Source organism: Lissotriton helveticus, chromosome 10 (genome assembly GCF_964261635.1).
Source record: "Lissotriton helveticus chromosome 10, aLisHel1.1, whole genome shotgun sequence".
NCBI lineage: Eukaryota > Metazoa > Chordata > Amphibia > Caudata > Salamandridae > Lissotriton > Lissotriton helveticus.
Window position 1 is genome coordinate 309810763 of NC_136071.1, and position 21253 is coordinate 309832015.

At 44.4% G+C, this 21253-nt stretch overlaps 1 protein-coding gene and 1 long non-coding RNA gene across 7 annotated transcripts in view; one reads left to right on the forward strand and one right to left on the reverse strand.

Annotated features, from left to right (window-relative positions):
* The window catches only part of LOC144783772 (uncharacterized), a 317953-nt gene that overhangs the window by 167616 nt on the left and 129084 nt on the right, over positions 1–21253 (forward strand). The gene's annotated exons all lie outside the window — the stretch shown is intronic.
* LOC144783770 (cathelicidin-1-like) overlaps positions 1–21253 on the reverse strand; it is a 217773-nt gene that overhangs the window by 92574 nt on the left and 103946 nt on the right. For 2 of the 4 annotated variants that reach the window (XM_078662462.1, XM_078662463.1), the window contains exon 4: positions 8065–8216. The exons of the other annotated variants lie outside the window; for them this stretch is intronic. In XM_078662462.1, coding sequence (XP_078518588.1) covers positions 8079–8216 — 138 coding nt within the window. In that variant the 3' untranslated portion in view covers positions 8065–8078. The remainder of the gene's footprint in view (positions 1–8064; positions 8217–21253) is intronic. 4 annotated transcript variants of the gene reach the window in all.

A 21253-nucleotide genomic window follows, 5' to 3' on the forward strand; every position in this document is an offset into this window, starting at 1 on the left:
AAAAATCCTAACTATATATACCTACTGGCGACCGCCAGTAGGTAATATATATATATATATATATATATATATATATATATATATATATATATATATATATATATATATTCACTGAAAAAAACATAGGTTAGAGACCATATATAGTTAGCTGGACATTTTATTTTATAAAACCAATGAAATTCCATATATAGTTAGTTGCACTAACTATATATCGCGCACCCGCAATCCACTGCTGATGATGTCACATATTACATCATTCATGACATGGTCAGTGACATCACTGATGACATCACTGATGATATCTCAAATGACATCACTGATGACATCACTGATGACATCTCAAATGACATCACTGATGACATCATCTAGTGTCTGTGTGTTTTTGTAAAGTTTAAATATGTTTTACATATTGAAGAATGAGTGGATGTATGGAAGACTGGGAGGTGTGTGACTCTGTGCATATCAATGTGTACTTGTATCAGTGATTGGATAAGAGAGTAAGTATGTGTTAGTATATGTGTGAAAAGTATGGTGTTCTGTGTTTAACTGTATAGATGAGGAAATCGAAGTGTGATTGATTCTTCACAGGACTGACTAGGTGTATGAGTGCATATGATAGTGTTGTAATAATGAGTGACTGTATGTATGAGTGATTGTATGGGTGAATGAGTGAATGTGTGTGTAGACGTAGGAATCAGTGAGTGCGTATGTAGTAACTGGTATTGGTGTGTCATGATGTCATCAGTGATGTCATTTGAGATGTCATTTGAGATGTCATCAGTGATGTCATCAGTGATGTCACTGACCATGTCATGAATGATGTAATATGTGACATCATCAGCAGTGGATTGCGGGTGCGCGATATATAGTTAGTGCAACTAACTATATATGGAATTTCATTGGTTTTATAAAATAAAATGTCCAGCTAACTATATATGGTCTCTAACCTATGGTTTTTTCAGTGAATTTTCAAGGTTTTGTAAATGCAAATTCCTAACTATATATGGTCTATAACCTATGGTTTTTTCAGTGAATTTCATTGGTTTTTTAAAAGCTAATATCTATAGCTGTAAAATATATTCTTTATTACGTGACGTATCACGTAGCCACGTGAGACGCCTCATGACGCGTCGCATAACCGTGACGTATCGGCTCTGCAGCGCAAACAAAACCCGTAACGTAAGCGTGCCGGAGCACGCTTACAGATATATATATATTTTTTAACCTTAATTAGACAAAATCCACACGTGCACATATCTTGAGGCCTTGCAAAGGCACATCAAACAAACAGTCCCTACAATTTTGCCAAGTTTGCTGGAAATCTATTCCCTTAATTTTTTTTTTACTGTTTCTCTTGGTTTTCCCCTTGTTACGCTTACCGGGACGCTACCCGGTACGCGAACCGGACGCTCCAAAAACACAAGATGGCGGACTCCCGCTACGCTGCCGGTTAGCTGCCCGGTTCGCGTACCGGGAAGCGCCTCTACCGCGAAAAATCGCGGGGGATTTTAATATCCCCCTCATCAATCCTAGGGGGTCAGGAGGGGTTTACCTTGCCCCCTTTCCTTCATTTCCCCCTTCTTTTTTCACCACATCTTGTCTCTCGAACCTACCGAGAGACAAGATGGCGGCCGCTCCGGACTGTTTACAATGTTGACAGCTACGCTGCCGGTTAGCTGCCCGGTTAGCTGCCCGGTGAGCTGCCTGGTGAGCTGCCCGGTTCGCGTACCGGGACGTGCCTCTACGGCGTAAAATCGCAAAAAAAAAAAAAAATTATTTTTTGCCCCGCGGGGCACTTTAATATCCCCCTCATCAATCCTAGGGGGGCAGGAGTGGTCTACCTTGCCCCCTTTCCTTCATTTCCCCCTTCGTTTTTCACCACATCTTGTCTCTCGATCGTACCGAGAGACAAGATGGCGGCCGCTCCGGACTGTTTAGAATGTTGACAGACACCGGAGAGCCAATCAGCTTCACTTCGCGAAGTTCCGTTACGCGTCAGGTACGCGAACCGGGGCGCTAACCGGAGCGCTGTCACAGATATATATATTTTTTTAAACGTTAATTTCTCAAAATCCACTGGAGCACATATATTGAGACATAGCAAAGGCACGTCGGGCAAACCATATCTACAATTTTGCCAAGTTTCATGTAAATCTATTCAGCCGTTCGAGCTAAAAGTGAGTCCAACCGCCCTATGGAAAAATGAAAGGGAAAAACGCGTTTTGGGACCCCCCTTTTTTCTCGGCCCCCCCTTGTCAAAACCCCCCCAAATTTTCAGGTTTCAGGTGTGTTAATTTTTTCGTGGGTTAGTGATTGTGTAGTGTAGTGTAGTGTTGTGTAGTGTAGTGTTGTGTTAGTGGAGTGTAGAGTTGTGGTGGTTGTTTAGTGTAGGATCATGCTGGGGGTAGTGTTTTAGGGTTTAGGGTTGTGTTGTAGTGTTTGCGTAGTGTAGGGTCATGCTGGGGGTAGTGTTTTAGGGTAGTGTTGTAGTGTTTGCGTAGTGTAGGGTCATGCTGGGGGTAGTGTTTTAGGGTTTAGGGTTGTGTTGTAGTGTTTGCGTAGTGTAGGGTCATGCTGGGGCTAGGGTTTTAGGGTTTAGGGTAGTGTTGTAGTGTTTGCGTAGTGTAGGGTCATGCTGGGCGTAGTGTTTTAGGGTTTAGGATAGTGTTGTAGTGTTTGCGTAGTGTAGGGTCATGCTGGGGGTAGTGTTTTAGGGTTTTGGGTAGTGTTGTAGTGTTTGCGTTGTGTAGGGTCATGCTGGGGTGTAGTATTTTAGGGTTTAGGGTAGTGTTGTAGTGTTTGCGTAGTGTAGGGTCATGCTGGGGGTAGTGTTTTAGGGTTTTGGGTAGTGTTGTAGTGTTTGCGTAGTGTAGGGTCATGCTGGGGTGTAGTGTTTTAGGGTTTTGGGTAGTGTTGTAGTGTTTGCGTAGTGTAGGGTCATGCTGGGGTGTAGTGTTTTAGGGTTTTGGGTAGTGTTGTAGTGTTTGCGTAGTATAGGGTCATGCTGGGGGTAGTGTTTTAGGGTTTTGGGTAGTGTTGTAGTGTTTGCGTAGTGTAGGGTCATGCTGGGGGTAGTGTTTTAGGGTTTTGGGTAGTGTTGTAGTGTTTGCGTAGTGTAGGGTCATGCTGGGGGGTAGTGTTTTAGGGTTTTGGGTAGTGTTGTAGTGTTTGCGTAGTGTAGGGTCATGCTGGGGGTAGTGTTTTAGGGTTTAGGGTAGTGTTGTAGTGTTTGCGTAGTGTAGGGTCATGCTGGGGTAGTGTTTTAGGGTTTAGGGTAGTGTTGTAGTGTTTGCGTAGTGTAGGGTCATGCTGGGGGTAGTGTTTTAGGGTTTAGGGTAGTGTTGTAGTGTTTGCGTAGTGTAGGGTCATGCTGGGGGTAGTGTTTTAGGGTTTAGGGTAGTGTTGTAGTGTTTGCGTAGTGTAGGGTCATGCTGGGGTGTAGTGTTTTAGGGTTTAGGGTAGTGTTGTAGTGTTTGTGTAGGGTAGGGTCATGCTGGGGTGTAGTGTTTTAGGTAGTGTTGTAGTGTTTGCGTAGTGTAGGGTCATGCTGGGGGTAGTGTTTTAGGGTTTAGGGTAGTGTTGTAGTGTTTGCGTAGTGTAGGGTCATGCTGGGGTGTAGTGTTTTAGGGTTTTGGGTAGTGTTGTAGTGTTTGCGTAGTGTAGGGTCATGCTGGGGGTAGTGTTTTAGGGTTTAGGGTAGTGTTGTAGTGTTTGCGTAGTGTAGGGTCATGCTGGGGGTAGTGTTTTAGGGTTTAGGGTTGTGTTGTAGTGTTTGCGTAGTGTAGGGTCATGCTGGGGGTAGTGTTTTAGGGTTTAGGGTTGTGTTGTAGTGTTTGCGTAGTGTAGGGTCATGCTGGGGGTAGTGTTTTAGGGTTTAGGGTAGTGTTGTAGTGTTTGCGTAGTGTAGGGTCATGCTGGGGTGTAGTGTTTTAGGGTTTTGGGTAGTGTTGTAGTGTTTGCGTAGTGTAGGGTCATGCTGGGGTGTAGTGTTTTAGGGTTTTGGGTAGTGTTGTAGTGTTTGCGTAGTATAGGGTCATGCTGGGGGTAGTGTTTTAGGGTTTTGGGTAGTGTTGTAGTGTTTGCGTAGTGTAGGGTCATGCTGGGGGTAGTGTTTTAGGGTTTTGGGTAGTGTAGTGTTTGCGTAGTGTAGGGTCATGCTGGGGGTAGTGTTTTAGGGTTTAGGGTAGTGTTGTAGTGTTTGTGTAGTGTAGGGTCATGCTGGGGTGTAGTGTTTTAGGGTTTTGGGTAGTGTAGTAGTGTTTGCGTAGTGTAGGGTCATGCTGGGGGTAGTGTTTTAGGGTTTAGGGTAGTGTTGTAGTGTTTGCGTAGTGTAGGGTCATGCTGGGGTGTAGTGTTTTAGGGTTTTGGGTAGTGTTGTATTGTTTGCGTAGTGTAGGGTCATGCTGGGGGTAGTGTTTTAGGGTTTAGGGTAGTGTTGTAGTGTTTGCGTAGTGTAGGGTCATGCTGGGGGTAGTGTTTTAGGGTTTAGGGTTGTGTTGTAGTGTTTGCGTAGTGTAGGGTCATGCTGGGGGTAGTGTTTTAGGGTTTAGGGTTGTGTTGTAGTGTTTGTGTAGTGTAGGGTCATGCTGGGGGTAGTGTTTTAGGGTTTAGGGTAGTGTTGTAGTGTTTGCGTAGTGTAGGGTCATGCTGGGGTGTAGTGTTTTAGGGTTTTGGGTAGTGTTGTAGTGTTTGCGTAGTGTAGGGTCATGCTGGGGGTAGTGTTTTAGGGTTTAGGGTAGTATTGTAGTGTTTGTGTAGTGTAGGGTCATGCTGGGGGTAGTGTTTTAGGGTTTAGGGTAGTGTTGTACTGTTTGTGTAGTGTAGGGACATGCTGGGGGTAGTGTTTTAGGGTTTAGGGTAGTTTAGTTGTTTAGTGTATGCTAAAGGCATATTCGTTCTAAAAGTTTTCGTTATTTTAATTTGCGGCCTAATAGTACATGCGGGATTTTTTTTGCGGACTGATGGTATGCGGGATTTCGTCATATATTCGCTAATCATACTTTCTATGGCAAAATGAACCCCCTCATTTTGTTCATTTTTAAATTAAATGTTTTAAGAGTTACCACTTTATTCCAATCAAGATGGCTTCAGGTGTGCCATACCTTTGTAATAAGTAGGACTGTCAGCACTCTAGTTGTTCTTTAGAACACTCTGGGACATTCTGTCATTGGGCTATAGTTGGGCTACATCTGGCTGATATTTGGGCTACATTTGTTTTTTTTGTCTCTGGTGGCCATCTTTGGGCTACATTGGGCTACATTGGGCTACATTGGGCTACATTTGGGCTCCAACATATATATAGCCCAATGTAGCCCAATATATATTTTTCAAAGTTAATTTTCGTAAAAAACACTGGAGCCTATATCTTGAGACATAGCAAAGGCACATCGGGCTACCAGTCCCTACAATTTTGCCAAGTTTGGTGTAAATCCATTCAGCCGTTCAGGCTAAAAGTGAGGCCAACCGCCCTATGGAAAATTGCATGGGAAAAACATGTTTTGGGACCCCCCTTTTTTCTCGGCCCCCCCTTGACAAAACCCCCCCAAATTTTCAGGGGCTGCTCAGAAACAAAATGTTCCATTTTCCTGAAAATTTCAGCCAATTCTGTCCTCAAACGCCATAGTTATTCGACATAGAATTTTCAAAAATCCCATAGGAAAAAAATCCTAACTATATATACCTACTGGCTATCGCCAGTAGGTAATATATATATATATATATATATATATACACACACACACATACACACAATTAATACAAATATGTATTTAGCGTTACATTTATTTTATATTTTAAACTATGTACTATGAAAATGTATATAATATAGTTAGCAAAATATTTATGTGTATACTGTGTTTTAAATGTATTACTGTATACATACATATGTATATTCCATATTAATACATTTAAAATAAAAAGGCAAACAAATAAATATGATATGCATTTTATAGTAATTAGTTTTAGAGATAAAAGAATATAATGCTAAATGAAATATTTTAGTAATTATGTTACACTATAGATGTATATATATATATATATATATATATATACACACACACACACACACACTAACACAAACATATATATATGGCCTCATTACGATGTCGGGCAGACTCACGTCATCAGTATTTGTGCGGTCACACACTCCAATTTCTCTAAGGGATCTTGTGCTGTGGTCAGAAACTGGCTGTAGCACAAGCTCCCATAGAGAAATTGAAGTTTTTTTTTACCCCTGATCTGTGGTGCCTGACACGTGGTGCAGGGATTGACAGGGCTGCACCATATGTACCCCCAACCGGAGGCCACTGTTGCAAGTGGGTCCTGCTAGGGGCCCCCAAATTTGCTTTCCTACAGGCTTTTCATGTCGGTTAGCCCAACATGAACAGCCTTCCAGAAACCAAAATCGTAATCCCGATGGTACAAATGCCATCTTTAAGGATTTAAGTGCTGGTTCAGACTGGCCTACGGGCCCGTCAGAAGCCAGCTGGAATGACGGCCGGTTTCAAATATGACCGCTGTATTCGTAATACAGTAGTCGGAATTGAAACCGAAGATGTAGGTCGGAAAGCCCTGACCGACATCAAAATCAGGGCCATATTATTCAAGATCAGTGAATATATCTAATTTACATTATATTAGATTTATACTTAATATTTAAGATTTACTACTTTGAACTCTATCTTTAAAAAATAAATCCATATTTCTATCTATTTTGGATGATATTAGTGTAAACTAAAAACAATTTCCTGTTATTTCTCTACTTATGATTATAAGTATAAGAGCGCGTAATTATTGTAAACAATTTTTGACACAATACTTTGTCAATAGTATTGTTAGCACAATAATATCTCAGTGATCTGTTGCCAGTTCCCTCCCTGTCAATATAGTGGGCCACCTGTGAAATGTAATTGCTGGCACACCTTAAGTTTGGCCACAGCAAATACTACTCTGTCCATTTAGATGGTCAGACATGATGTCATTTTTTACTGTGTCTTACCGCCAGTAGCGAACAGTAAAAACGTTATAATGCTCCCGCTCCCATGGAAGAATTTTGGGATTTTCTTTTTGTTAAGAAAAAAATATATTACTCTGTGCTGCAGGGCTGCATCGTGCTGAGATAGCCCCATAACACAAAGTAATATGCATTGCTGCTTTTATAAATGACCGCCTGCTTGGAGGTCATTTATAAATGAGACGTGCAGCCTCTTCACGAAGGGGTCAGACTAATTTATTCCATTACCATTGTGGAATGGCGGACAGAAACCTGTCCCTTATTTGTTGTACTGGATTGCATTTTGCTGTCTTGTTTTACTACTATGGGCCCGATTCCAATCTGGGTCGGAATGGCTCCGACCAACCGCATCGGAATGTGCCAGCCAGATTCCTTTCCGACCGAGCAATTCCGATGGGCTCGGTCGGGAAGGAATCCGACTCGGATTTCCGGCTGGCTTTCGATGAGCTCAGAGAGCACGTCTGCCATCCGGAAATCCTTCAGTACTCCCCCGGTCGCCTCTTTACGACCAAGGGAGTACTAAGGCAATTTGTCACTGCCTTTTCATGCCGGTGTTTCCGGCACGAAAAGGCAGAAGGTAATTGTCTCTGGGGGCCCCCAGCAGGGCCCCCATGGGTGCGAGGCCGCAGAATGGCAGCCTGGGGGCACCTATGGTGCACCTCTGTTGATCCCTGCCCCCGGTGGCAGGCACCTTGGGGTGCCAGCCACAGGGTGCAGGGATGAACTGCACCCCTGCTTTTCACAATGCAGGCATGCATTCCGCTCTGAAGGCATGCTCCCATTGTGAGGTATACGAGTGCGACCGAACAGGGTTTTGGTCGCATCATACTTGCAGGGCCGTAACCGATGACAGCAGGTCGGTCATTTACGGCTCCTGACCGATGTCGGACGGACCGGAGTCCGCCCGAAATCAGAATCGGCTCCTATGTGTGTTTAATTTATATGGTAAATATTTTTCATTTTTGTTGCTCCAAGTTTTTAGTTTGGTATAACAACATTGAATATATACATTCAAGTGGATGGGCTCCTGATTTTTGTGGGGCTAAACTTACCGATAGTGAGAACATCAGATCATCTGAGTGTTTTCATGATGACTTAGAGAAGAGAATAAACCAGGTCTGGAGGGGTTGGTCTTTTCTTTGCACACACGTTTGTTATTCTTCCAGACACATTGTCTTGTTTGCCTTGGTCTTCTTACTGGAGTCTAAAGGGACAAGATGTTCAGTAAGCCGGGACCACAGACAGGTACCAAAGTATCAATTCTATATATGGATTCTGAATTGATGTACAGCCGATCCATCAGGAGCTACAGTTGATTTCCTATTTTTTTACTCTTTGTGGAGTATTGGCATGCACTGATATAAAATCAGCGCATGGCTTGGGATACAAGGAAAGTTAAAACTCTCTTTTGATTTTATGTTTGGCTAGAAGGAGCTTTACCATTTTCAGTCAGCCTAATGGGAGCATTCTAAGAAATCTAGAGCACATAGAGGAAACCATGATCGCGAGAATCTCACTGAAAAGAGTTCACACGCGTGGTCCTCCAAATTGTATGTGTGCCTGTTTATTCAAATTGGCATTTTCACACACTGTGGCCCTCATTACAAGTTGGTACTTAATTTCATTGGGTCAGCTGAAAACAGTTACCAGCCCTAGCAGAATTATGAGAGCCACTGGATCCCTGCAGGCGTGTTTATTTTCACCAGAAGATTTCGGATGTTGAAAGAAGCCAAAATCTGCAGATGAAAGTCTGGGAGAAATTAGGTATTTCAAGGGGAATTGGACTTGTAATTATTGACCCTGGTAATTTCCTATTTCTTAAAACGCCCTTGGGTTCCATTTCATTATGGGACACATGTTCTACGTTACAGAAGTTACCAGCCCTAGTGGTGCCAGTAACTCTGGGGGTGAGAAAAGACCAGCCCACGAAAGATAGGAAATCAGTGACAAGGAGAGCGCATGGTGAAATAAAAACCTGCAAAATGAAGACAACGAGATAGAAAAGGTTGTGTGGTGGAATAAATTGGCATGAGGTGGAATTATGACTAAGCAGCTTACGGATTCAGCTATCACAGCACTGCTTGTTAGCTCCTAAGAAAATCTTTCATTCCCTGTACTTATATTTGGTACCAATTAAGCGCTACTCCAAAATCAAAACAATCTTGAAACTCAAATACATGTATACAGTGTCTGTGAGATAGCCACAGAATACAAGTTATGGAATTTATGGAAGAATTTGGTTTAACAAAATGAAAAAAGTTTAGGATGCACAACCCAAACTGGAGTAATGATAATCACTCAGCCCTGAAATAGTTGTCTTTTCTATGAGAAAGGGACCAGCAAATCAGGATTGTAACTACCCATGACACTCAGGCATGCAATGTTTATTGGTACTGAATAATACACAAACTCCACTTTAAATAAGTGGGATTTTGAAGTTTAAATATCCGCAGTTGAAATTGTGAACTCTTCACGGCTTCGTCAGAGGGCAAAAGTTCTGTTAACAGAAAGTAGATTTTGCGTTTTTCTTTCATAGCAGTTCCTTTCAGGAAGATCACCCACAACAATTCTTACTTCATTAACATTTGTTCTATCACCATGGCTCCCCTAAAAAATGATTACCTTCTCTGCTCCTATACATTGAGATTATTTAGCTATCTTTATCATATTGTCACGCACTGTGTTTTTACCACTGAGGAGTACCAATGATTCTCTCAAATCTACTCTTTAACTTTTATATTGCATGTATGCCCAGGAGGTGTTTAAATGCATGTATCACAACTCCCCAGTGCCACTTCCACTTTCTTTACATAGTTGTCATATTTATGTATACACATATTATGTTATATGAAATGCCTCTTTCATGAACGCTGATTGGCCAAGATGCCTGAGATAGTGGAAATTACCTCACTTGCCCATTAAACCTATGATAACATCACATGATCTATCACTCTGTCAGCATTCCATGAAGTGAAGTCACTGGATCTTTGCACCCGATAACATAACTGTCTTTGATAAGTAGCACCTGAACAGTTGCATTTCCTTCCACCAACCACTCAGACGCCGATGCTCCAAAGGACTCCTATTCGCATACAGGGAACCATATCAAAGATACTCTTACATCACTCTTAAACTGGAACAGCCTCCCACTACACATTAGAGCCTCGTCCTTTTCAGTTAAACACCTTACGATAAGCAAGGTTAGGAACACACACCTGCTTAGCACCCTCGTGGGAGTGAACTTTACAAATGCACATAACATGCATCAGATCAATTCTAAGACTTAATCTGCGACTACATACTTCCCTGAGATGTGCAAAGCAGATAACAGACTCACTGAGTCATCTGGAACAGGTTTAACATATGTTCTTAAAGGTTTACTTAAACAGGGAAACACAAATAAGGATGCTCTGCAGGGCAAAAACACCCACTGTGAAATAAAGGGTTAATTCAACCTCCAGACAATGACATCTCTTGATGATTATTGAATGGAATGTCACAGTAACTAGTGAGAGTTCCACTGCAGTCCTCATCCTTTTTTCTATCCGTTCCTCTAAATCACTCTCCACTTTACCCCCGTTCAATTTGCTGACCTTTGTTAGTAGAATTAAGTTTCTCATGTACGTGTGCACTTTATCTACCTTAAGAAAGGTAGAATGTGAGCACTGCTCTTAAAAAGCAGTATTAGCTTATTTTCCTAGGATGCCCCCAGGACCAATATGCTGGGGTTGTAAGAGAAGTGCCAGGGTTAGCAAGGGGTGACGATGATACCACTGGCTAACTCTAAATGACATTCTTGGACTTATCAGTTCTCATACTCCCTCTTACAAGGTATTTATAAGACTGGTGCCTTTAAATATTTCCATGTTCCATCCCCTCCACCTTGTGTTCTTCAGACTATAATAAAGTCACAGTGAAGTCTCCTTACATATGAAGAGTTTGTTGTATCTTCAAATCTTAAACACTTGCACAGCAGACTTTAGGTCATCTTGGGTACATCTGTCTTGGGAATGCCTCATTAGCAAATCCAGAGGATCTATCAGGAATCTGATATTTAACAATTCGAAAGATCTTTCCTTTAACAGAACAACTAAAATCGAAAGATGAAATAACCTAGGACCAATCTGATGATTGAGTGAATCTAGAAATCTCATTAAAAAGACCATATTCACATGCAAATTTGGGACACCGACCAGTCTCTGGACCACTGAGCAGGCCAGAGGGATGTATGACGTTATAACGCATACTTTTACAACACCTACCTTTACCACGCAATTTTTACAATGCAGGATCCATTACACCGAAGTACCATTACAACGCATGTATTTACAACGAATATACTTTTACAACGCATACCATTGCAACGTAAGTATTGGTAAGTATATAATTTTTAAAAAAATTTAAATTAATTAAAATTATTATAATTTAATTTAAATTAATTTAATTTAATTTAATTTAATTAATTTATTTAATGTAATTTAATTTAATTAATTTAATTTAATGGAATTTAATTTTAAATTTTCTTAATATTTATCCTGTACCCCAAAAACCCAAAACTGACCCTAAACCCTAAAAATACCCCTTTACCCAAAAACCCAAAACTGACCCTGAACCCTAAAAATACCCTTTTACCCAAAAACCCAAAACTGACCCTGAACCCTAAAAATACCCCTTTACCCAAAAACCCAAAACTGACCCTGAACCCTAAAAATACCCCTTTACCCAAAAACCCAAAACTGACCCTGAACCCTAAAAATACCCTTTTACCCAAAAACCCAAAACTGACCCTGAACCCTGAACCCTAAAATACCCATTTACCCAAAAACCCAAAACTGACTCAGAACCCTAAAAATAACCCTTTACCCAAAAACCCAAAACTGACCCTGAACCCTAAAAATACCCCTTTACCCAAAAACCCAAAACTGACCCTGAACCCTAAAAATACCCCTTTACCCAAAAACCCAAAACTGACCCTGAACCCTAAAAATACCCCTTTACCCAAAAACCCAAACCTTGCCCTGAACCCTAAAAATACCCCTTTACACAAAAACCCAAAACTGACCCTGAACCCTAAAAATACCCCTTTACCCAAAAACCCAAAACTGACCCTGAACCCTAAAAATACCCCTTTACCCAAAAACCCAAACCTTGCCCTGAACCCTAAAAATAACCCTTTACCCAAAAACCCAAACCTATAATATTTTTAATAAAATTATATACTTACCAATACTTACGTTGTAATAGTATGCGTTGTAAAGGTATCTGCGTTGTAAATACATGCGTTGTAATGGTACTTCGTTGTAATGGATCCTGCGTTGTAAAAATTGCGTGGTAAAGGTAGGTCGTTGTAAAAGTTGCGTGGTAATGGTTGTATACCAGGCCAGAGTGGTGCAGCAGGCAAATTGCTTTTTTGGTAGTTTGGAAATAAGAGCATATATTAGCTGTTAAAGAATACTGTCCAAGCTGGGGGACAGAGTTATCCGACAGGCCATGAGGAGCACTCCTCAGTGCATCTCGTTTGCCATGGGGTTCCTTGCCCTGTGTCCAGAGTCAGAGAAGATCGGATCCTGAGGTGAGGCATGCAGGACTGGCTGCTGGCGAGAGGGGTACCACCTGAGCAAGGACCACCACTCGATGGGGAGAGGTGTGACCGAGTGAGCCGGCACTTCCCTGTACTCCCAGATGAGCTAAATGGAGGAGCGCTGAGGAGCAGCACATAAGCTCCTTGCATTCTGGTTGGTGTCGCTGGTGTGGAAATTTGGGGAGGTCCCTCCCTTGCCATTGCAGCAGAGAGACTTGTAGTCAGGCAACGCTATACAGGAGAGGCAGAGACAGACATTGCCGCTGGTACTAGGGGCATACTCGTCGGCTGACTACTGGCCCACCCGGATGGGAGATCATTGGGTGAACTCTGTGGTTGGCACCTCTTGCTTGGTATGAGTGTGCAGTTGTTCACACACGCCCACTGGGATCAGAGGCTGCAGATGCAGATGGAGGGTTATGCCTGATACATATCGGTGGCTCACGCATGGTACATGGTGTAATGACATTGATCCTGGCCCGGTGGGGTGTAATCCCTGGCCCCCCTCGGCACACACGCTACAGAGGAGCCCAGGACAGAAGAGAATTCCCTGATGTACTTTCCCTGGTGAGTGTGGCCCCTCTTTTCATCATGTTGGTCCGTGGCTGCTGGATTGTATTGTACACTGTAGAACTAACCTGCTCACACTGTTAATGGCCATGCAGTCCACCGTCTTGCTTCCCCCCACTCTGCACATGATACTGCCATGGGAGACATGCTCCCTGGCCCTTTGTGCCTCTTGTTCTACTGACTAGTGTGCATGGATCCTATGAGGCCTTGGAGTGGTCTGAGACCCCATGGTCCAGGAAGACCATATAGACCCTGCCATTACGGGAGTCCCTGCTGGTAGTACTCGCACCTGGTTGGCAGCATCTCAGATACCTGCTGCATCCTGTGGCTTGAGGAACTCATGGACCAGCGCATATTTTACCTCTTTCTTTTGTCTGGACTTAGTGAGTGCCACTTTGCCTCTGTGCTCTTCCTCTGCACCACGCTAGACTTTATCACCCCAGCAGGGATAACTGTGCTACTTTTCCTTCATGGGTCCACTTGCTCTGAACTACTCTCTACTTACTGTGAGCAGCCCCGCCTCCACCTCTGACGACTATGGGGCAGTTACTACTTGCAGAGGAAGGTTCCCTGCTTCTGGTTGTGGTTGAGGGCATACCCACCATCTGCATTCCTCCAATTCCCCACTATAGGGGGCCCATGCTCCGTGGGAAAAATTGGATATGATACTAGCAGCTATTAGCTCTACAAGGGAAACCCTGGACTCAAAAATTGATTCTATAGTTGTGGAGGTCGCTCCCCCCCCCCCAGCTGCAGCTCCACCAGCGCTCTCAGCGTTTGTGCCCTGTGATCCTCTGTGCCATTGACCATTTTGTTGCTCCCCCTCGTGTGACCTTGCTCCTCTTGAGTGGTCTCGCTCCCCCGTGTCCTTTACCCAATGTACCCGCCTCTGCTGCCCCTGCGGCCCCACCCCCTGTGCCCATTTGCTGCCCCCTGCCACCCACCTTCCACCTCCCAGCTGCTCCTCCCTCCCACCTCCCCTTGAAATGGCGGCCGCTGTGCGACCTCACGCAGCGGGCGTGCGCCTAAGGCAAGCCCGTCTGCGCCTGTCTGCGCCTGGTCCGAGCCCAGTGCCAGAACCCCTGGCCCCCTCACCAACCACGAAGACAGCCTCCGATACGACGCCAAAACCCTCGTCGCTCTCAACCCAGGATGGACCCCCACCTGCAGCAGGGCCACCCCGAAGCGCACCCGCGGTCCCTTCACCTGCCAAAACTGCAGCTTCTCCTGCATCAAAGACACAGAGACTCCCGCCATGACAGAACACAAAAAGCTCCGATGCATCCTGATCAACACCCGCTCTGCACGCAAACACGCAGTCGAGCTCAGGAACCTACTCGACACCACATCACCAGACGTCGCCTTCCTGACCGAGACCTGGATGAACAAAGCCTCCTCTCCAGACATCACCATAGCCATCCCCGACGGATACAAGATCGCCCGCAGAGACCACACCAACAGAATCGGAGGAGGAATCGCCATCGTCCACAAGAAGACCATCAGGGTCTCTACAAACACCGACGACACTCTCAGCACCGCCGAACACATGCACTTCCAGATCCACACAGACCCCAAGACCACCCTAAGAAGCACCCTCGTCTACAGACCACCCGGACCCGATCACAATTCTGCGACGCCATTGCCGACTTCATCACCACACACGCACTGTCCTCCACCGACTACATCCTCCTCGGAGACCTGAACTTCCACCTGGAGAACAACAACGACAGCAACTCCTCCACCCTGATAGACAACCTCGGACTGGAACAGCTTATCACAACGCTGACCCACATCGCCGGACACACGCTAGACGCCATCTTCTCCTCAAACCCCCACGTCTCCTTCTGCCACATCTCCGAACACACCTGGACTAACCACCACTGCATCCACTTCACCTTTCGGAAATCCGTCGCACATCACCGCACCCTAAAGATCCCCTGTCGCCGCTGGGCACAATCCCGAAGCACAACTACAGCCAAACCTCACACTCAATCCCCAAACCAACCCCGCCAACCCCGACGACAGTGCGTGCACCCTCAGACGATGGATGGACAACTGCAACAACACCCTAGTCCAGCTGAAAAAACAAACCATCAAAGACACCAGCAAGAGAGCCAATTGGTTCACCCCGGAACTCCAAGCGTCTAAGCGCACCTGCCGGAAGCTGGAGAACATATGGCACAGCGTGAAGTCACCAGGCAGCCATACTGCCCACAAAGATGCCATCCGCAAGCACCACCACCTCATCAGGACCGCCAAGAGAGCCTCCTTCAAAAACCGCCTCGACAACAACGCACACAACAGCAAGGAACTCTTCAACGTAGTTAAAGAACTCTCCCACCCCAGCTCCAACGCCAACGACATCCCGCAGTTGCAAGCCCTGAGCGACTCCCTTGCCACCTTCTTCCACAGCAAGATCGCCGACATCCACGACAGCTTCAACCCCCGGACGACCCCAACAGGCCCCAACACAGCGGACCCACCGCACCCCACCGACCACAACCCCCTGACAACCAGGGCCAACGTGAGCATCGAAGACACAATCAAGGCCATGGGCACAATCCACTCGGCTCGCCGTCTGACCCTTTTCCACACCACATCTTCAACAAAGCCAGCAGCTCCATTGCACCCCACCTGAGCAACATCATCAACCTCTCCTTCAAGACCGTGACCTTCCCTGAGAGCTGGAAACACGCCGAGATCAACGCCCTACTGAAGAAACCCAAGGCAGACCCGAGCGAACTCATAAACTTCCGGCCCATCTCCCTGCTTTCATTACCAGTTAAGGTCATCGAGAAGATATTCAACATCCAGCTCACCCGCTATCTCAAAGACAACAGCATCCTAGATCCCTCCCAGTCAGGATTCCGCAGCAACCACAGCACCGAGACCGCCCTCATCACCACCACAGAAGACATCAGGATCCTACTGGACAACGGCGAGACGGCGGCCCTCATCCTTCTGGACCTCTCCACCACCTTCAACACCATCTACCACCGCACACAATGCACTAGATTCCACGACGCAGGGATCCGAGACAAGGCCCTGGACTAGACCTCCTCCTTCCTCTCCAGCAGAACCCAGAGAGTCTGGCTCCCCCGTTCCGATCCGAAGCCTCCGAGATCATCTGTGGCGTCCTGCAGGGCTCCTCCCCCAGCCCAACGCTCTACATGGCGCCCCTCGCACGACTTCACGACCTCAACAATATCTCCTACGCCGACGACCCGCAACTGATCCTCTCCCTCACCAAGGACCCTCTCACCGCCAAATCCAACCTCCACCAGGGGATGAAGCCCGTCGCTGAATGGATGGAGGACAGCCACCTTAAGCTAAACACAGACAAAACATTGATACTCATCCTCTGGCCCAACCCCTCAGCATGGGATGACTTCTGGTGGCCCGCATCACATGGGACACCCCCCGCACCCACCAACCGCACTCGCAACCAGGGAGTCATCCTCGACTCGAAACTCACCATGACCAAACAAGTCAACGCTGTCTCCTCCACCTGCTTCAACACCCTCCGTATGCTCCGCAAGATCTTCAGATGGATCCAGACAGATACGAGGAAAACCGTCACCCAGGCCCTAGTCAGCAGCAGACTCGACTATGAAAACCCCCTATATGCCGGCGCCCCGACCAAGCTCATCGACAGACTGCAAAGAATCCAGAATGCCTCTGCACGCCTGATCCTCGACACCCCGGGCCGCGACCACATCACCTCCCACCTCAGGAACCTGCACTGGCTCCCTGTCGACAAAAGAATCTCCTTCAAGCTCCTGATCCATGCACACAAGGCACTCCACAAGACCGGCCCAGCCTACCTCAACAGTCGACTCTCCTTCTACGCACCCAACAGGAAACTCCATTCAGCAGACCTCTCCCTGGCCACTGTCTCACGCATCCGTAGAACCACAGCCGGAGGCAGATCCTTCTCCCACCACGCCGCCACTACCTGGAACACCCTCCCCCTCATCCTACGACAAACTGAAGACCTTCTAACCTTCAGGAGACAACTCAAGACCTGGCTGTTCAACCAGTAGCAACAGCACCCCCCCCTCTTTCCCCCCTCAGTGCCTTGCAACCCTTGTGGGTATGTAGCGCACTCTACAAATTATTGATTGATTGATTGATTGGACAATCATCGCAAAATGGCTGAATGGTCTACTCCGTTGAGACCACAGTCCCGGAGATAACGCCCACCACAATGGCCCATGCATCACAACTCGGTGACATGGCTCATGAATTGTATGTGTGCCTGTTTATTCAAATTAGCATTTTCACACACTGTGGCCCTCATTACAAGTTGGTACTTAATTTCATTGGGTCAGCTGAAACCAGTTACCAGCCCTAGCAGAATTATAAGAGCCACTGGATCACTGCAGGCGTGTTTATTTTCACCAGAAGATTTCGGATGTTGAAAGAAGCCGAAATCTGCAGATGAAAGTCTGTGAGAAATTAGGTATTTCAAGGGGAATTGGACTTGTAATTATTGATCCTTGTAATTTCCTATTTCTTAAAACCCCCTTGGGTTCCATTTCATTATGGGACACATGTTCTCCGTTACAGAAGTTACCAGCCCTAGTGGTGTCAGTAACTCTGGGGGTGAGAAAAGACCAGCCCACGAAAGATAGGAAATCAATGACAAGGAGAGCGCATGGTGAAATAAAAACCTGCAAAATGAAGACAACGAGATAGAAAAGGTGTGGTGGAATAAATTGGCATGAGGTGGAATTATGAATAAGCAGCTTACTGATTCAGCTATGACAGCACTGCTTGTTAGCTCCTAAGAAAATCTTTGATTCCCTGTACTTATATTTGGTACCAATTAAGCGCTACTCCAAAATCAAAACAATCTTGAAACTCAAATACATGTATACAGTGTCTGTGAGATAGCCACAGAATACAAGTTATGGAATTTATGGAAGAATTTGGTTTAACAAAATGAAAAAAGTTTAGGATGCACAACCCAAACTGGAGTAATGATAATCACTCAGCCCTGAAATAGTTGTCTTTTCTATGAGAAAGGGACCAGCAAATCAGGATTGTAACTACCCATGACACTCAGGCATGCAATGTTTGTTGGTACTGAATAATACACAAACTCCACTTTAAATAAGTGGGATTTTGAAGTTTAAATTCCGCAGTTGAAATTGTGAACTCTTCACGGCTTCGTCAGAGGGCAAAAGTTCTGTTAACAGAAAGTAGATTTTGCGTTTTTCTTTCATAGCAGTTCCTTTCAGGAAGATCACCCACACCAATTCTTACTTCATTAACATTTGTTCTATCACCATGGCTCCCCTAAAAAATGATTACCTTCTCTGCTCCTATACATTGAGATTATTTAGCTATCTTTATCATATTGTCACGCACTGTGTTTTTACCACTGAGGAGTACCAATGATTCTCTCAAATCTACTCTTTAACTTTTATATTGCATGTATGCCCAGGAGGTGTTTAAATGCATGTATCACAACTCCCCAGTGCCACTTCCACTTTCTTTACATAGTTGTCATATTTATGTATACACATATTATGTTATGTTATATGAAATGCCTCTTTCATGAACGCTGATTGGCCAAGATGCCTGAGATAGTGGAAATTACCTCACTTGCCCATTAAACCTATGATGACATCACATGATCTATCACTCTGTTAGCATTCCATGAAGTGAAGTCACTGGATCTTTGCACCCGATAACATAACTGTCTTTGATAAGTAGCATCTGAACAGTTGCATTTCTGTAGTATGTAAACATAGTTGGTCTTGCTGCTCAGCCAGAGTAGAATGAGTGGAATGTTGGTGAGTGGTTAAAATGCTGTGTTTGAGTGTGTGAGCGTGAGTTTGAGTTGTGAGCGGGCTGAGCAGCAAGTGGGCTGCTCCTGGTGGGGTTCTCACCTGAATACTTACCATCTACTTAATAAAGAAACCTACAACCTCTACACCTCGTCATCTTCCAATTCTTCATAAAATCATCTTATTACATATGGCGACGATCCGGAAGAACCTACATGTGCTGTGTTGAAGGATGTTGAACTGAAAATGGAAATTACAAAAGATTAAACAGCTAAAACAGAAACGAAAACTGAATTTAATGTAAGTAAAGCAGCTGTTTTTAAAGGAGTCTATGTACTTGTAAGCCTGACACCTGGAGACCCCACCAGTGACCGTCACCGTCGCCCGCTGAAGTGTCAGGACTCGGGGCTTTTCATAAGACAATACCTACAGTTGATTGTTTGCTGATTTTGGATCCGTAAATATACCGGACCTGTTCCTACCAGTTTCAGATTTATCTGTCACTCTCCCAACAATCCTGGATCAGTATGAACCCCATCTAAGGAGAATCCGACTAATCCAGGACACAGCGGAGCTCTAATGACAAGTTAAAGAGAGATCAGTAAAGTAATCTGGCTCACTCGACATCGATTTCAACGTCAGGTCAGAGTTATGTATTTTATCCATTGAGCGAGAGAGAATTAAGGGTTGCTGCCATCTACTGGATATAAAAGGAACTTTTATTCAATTGGAATTGTATCCTAAATACGAGTTTTATTCTTGCTTTATAATTCAAGACGTGAATCTGCGGAGATTACGGAGCCTCGGACTGTGTGCTCGGTGGCAAACAGACCTGGGAGGTCACTGCCGATTGGTACAGGTCAGATTGCGCTCCAATTCATACTTGTTTTTGATATTAAAGTTGGGCTCATTTTCAGTACTTAGGAATGTTTAGCAGTTAAAGGCATATATCATGCGACATTTGAATCGTACACGAGGACATTCTTACCTCGAGCCTTGTCACACGATCTGCTTACATCACAAGAGTCTCTGTGCAATCCTCCGAAGGTTCACCGCTCCTATGACGTTGTGGAAGTCTACAGGAACACGCATCTGCCGAGAGCCAGCCGGTACAAGCGTCGGAAGACGTGAAGCCATTTCGAATTTCAGCCACATCTTTCAGTACTTTCATGACATGCCGTGCATAACTTCCATCGAGCTCGCCACTACAATGACGTTTTGGGAGACTGAAGGAGTCTTTAATAAAGATCGAGCCCTCCAACTTTGGTTCGTGTTTTGATATTGACTAAAAGTAGTGACTATATATATTTTGGAAATTCTCTGCCTCCGTTCAAGATCGGGTGAGACACCGCTCACCATAACAACATTACTTTGTTGTGGAAATGTTACTTCACATTTTACCATCTTTTTGGTGTGGTTCCTATATTTCATTGAGACTCATATGGCATTACTGTATCTGTATTACTGATTTAAGTCAAATTAAGTTACAGTACCTAACTGCTTTTACTGAAATTTTTGCAGTTTTTATTTTTATCTGTTTAATGAATTGAGTAAATGTTATACATGCTATTACATACTTACCTGGTGAAATTGCTCATGTTGCAACCACATAACGAAATCTTTATTTATTTGTTTAGGTTCCCGTTCCTGAGGGTTCTAGACATTATTTGGTTCAATTAGGGTATTTTTGTGTTGGAGCCGGTCTCTTCACATTCTGATAATCTACAGTGTGGGTAGTGCACACCCTATACACTGATTCTACCCTTCTTGGTTTATTTTGTGTCTTACAATAACATCTTAATATTATTTTGATTAACTATATGGAAGGTGGTTTGCTCGAAGTTTAATTTCACAATGTATAGTATTATATATGGATTTGACACAATGACCTCATTTTAAGAATTTAAGAGGCCTGTGTACCCATACTTAATAAGAAATGCTCAATAATATATAGTCCATCTTTATTTTGAATTACAAATTGATTAATGCACAATAGACTGCATTTTAGCTTTAAGTGCAAAAGATTTAATGGACAATAGAGCGTTTTTACATATTTTAACTGGTCATGTGCAAAATAAAATGTATACTAAATTTATTGCACATAGGGCAATGTACCCACTTTAATTTTAGCGCATCGGGTTAAATACCCATCTTCTTGGGGACAGTTTACCCATATTTGTTTTTAAAAATGCGCAATGAGCTAAGTACCCTTCATTTTGGTCAGTGTATCCATATTTATTTTAAGAGATGCACAAGGGGCTGAGTAACCATCATAATAAAGTACCCATTTAGTAT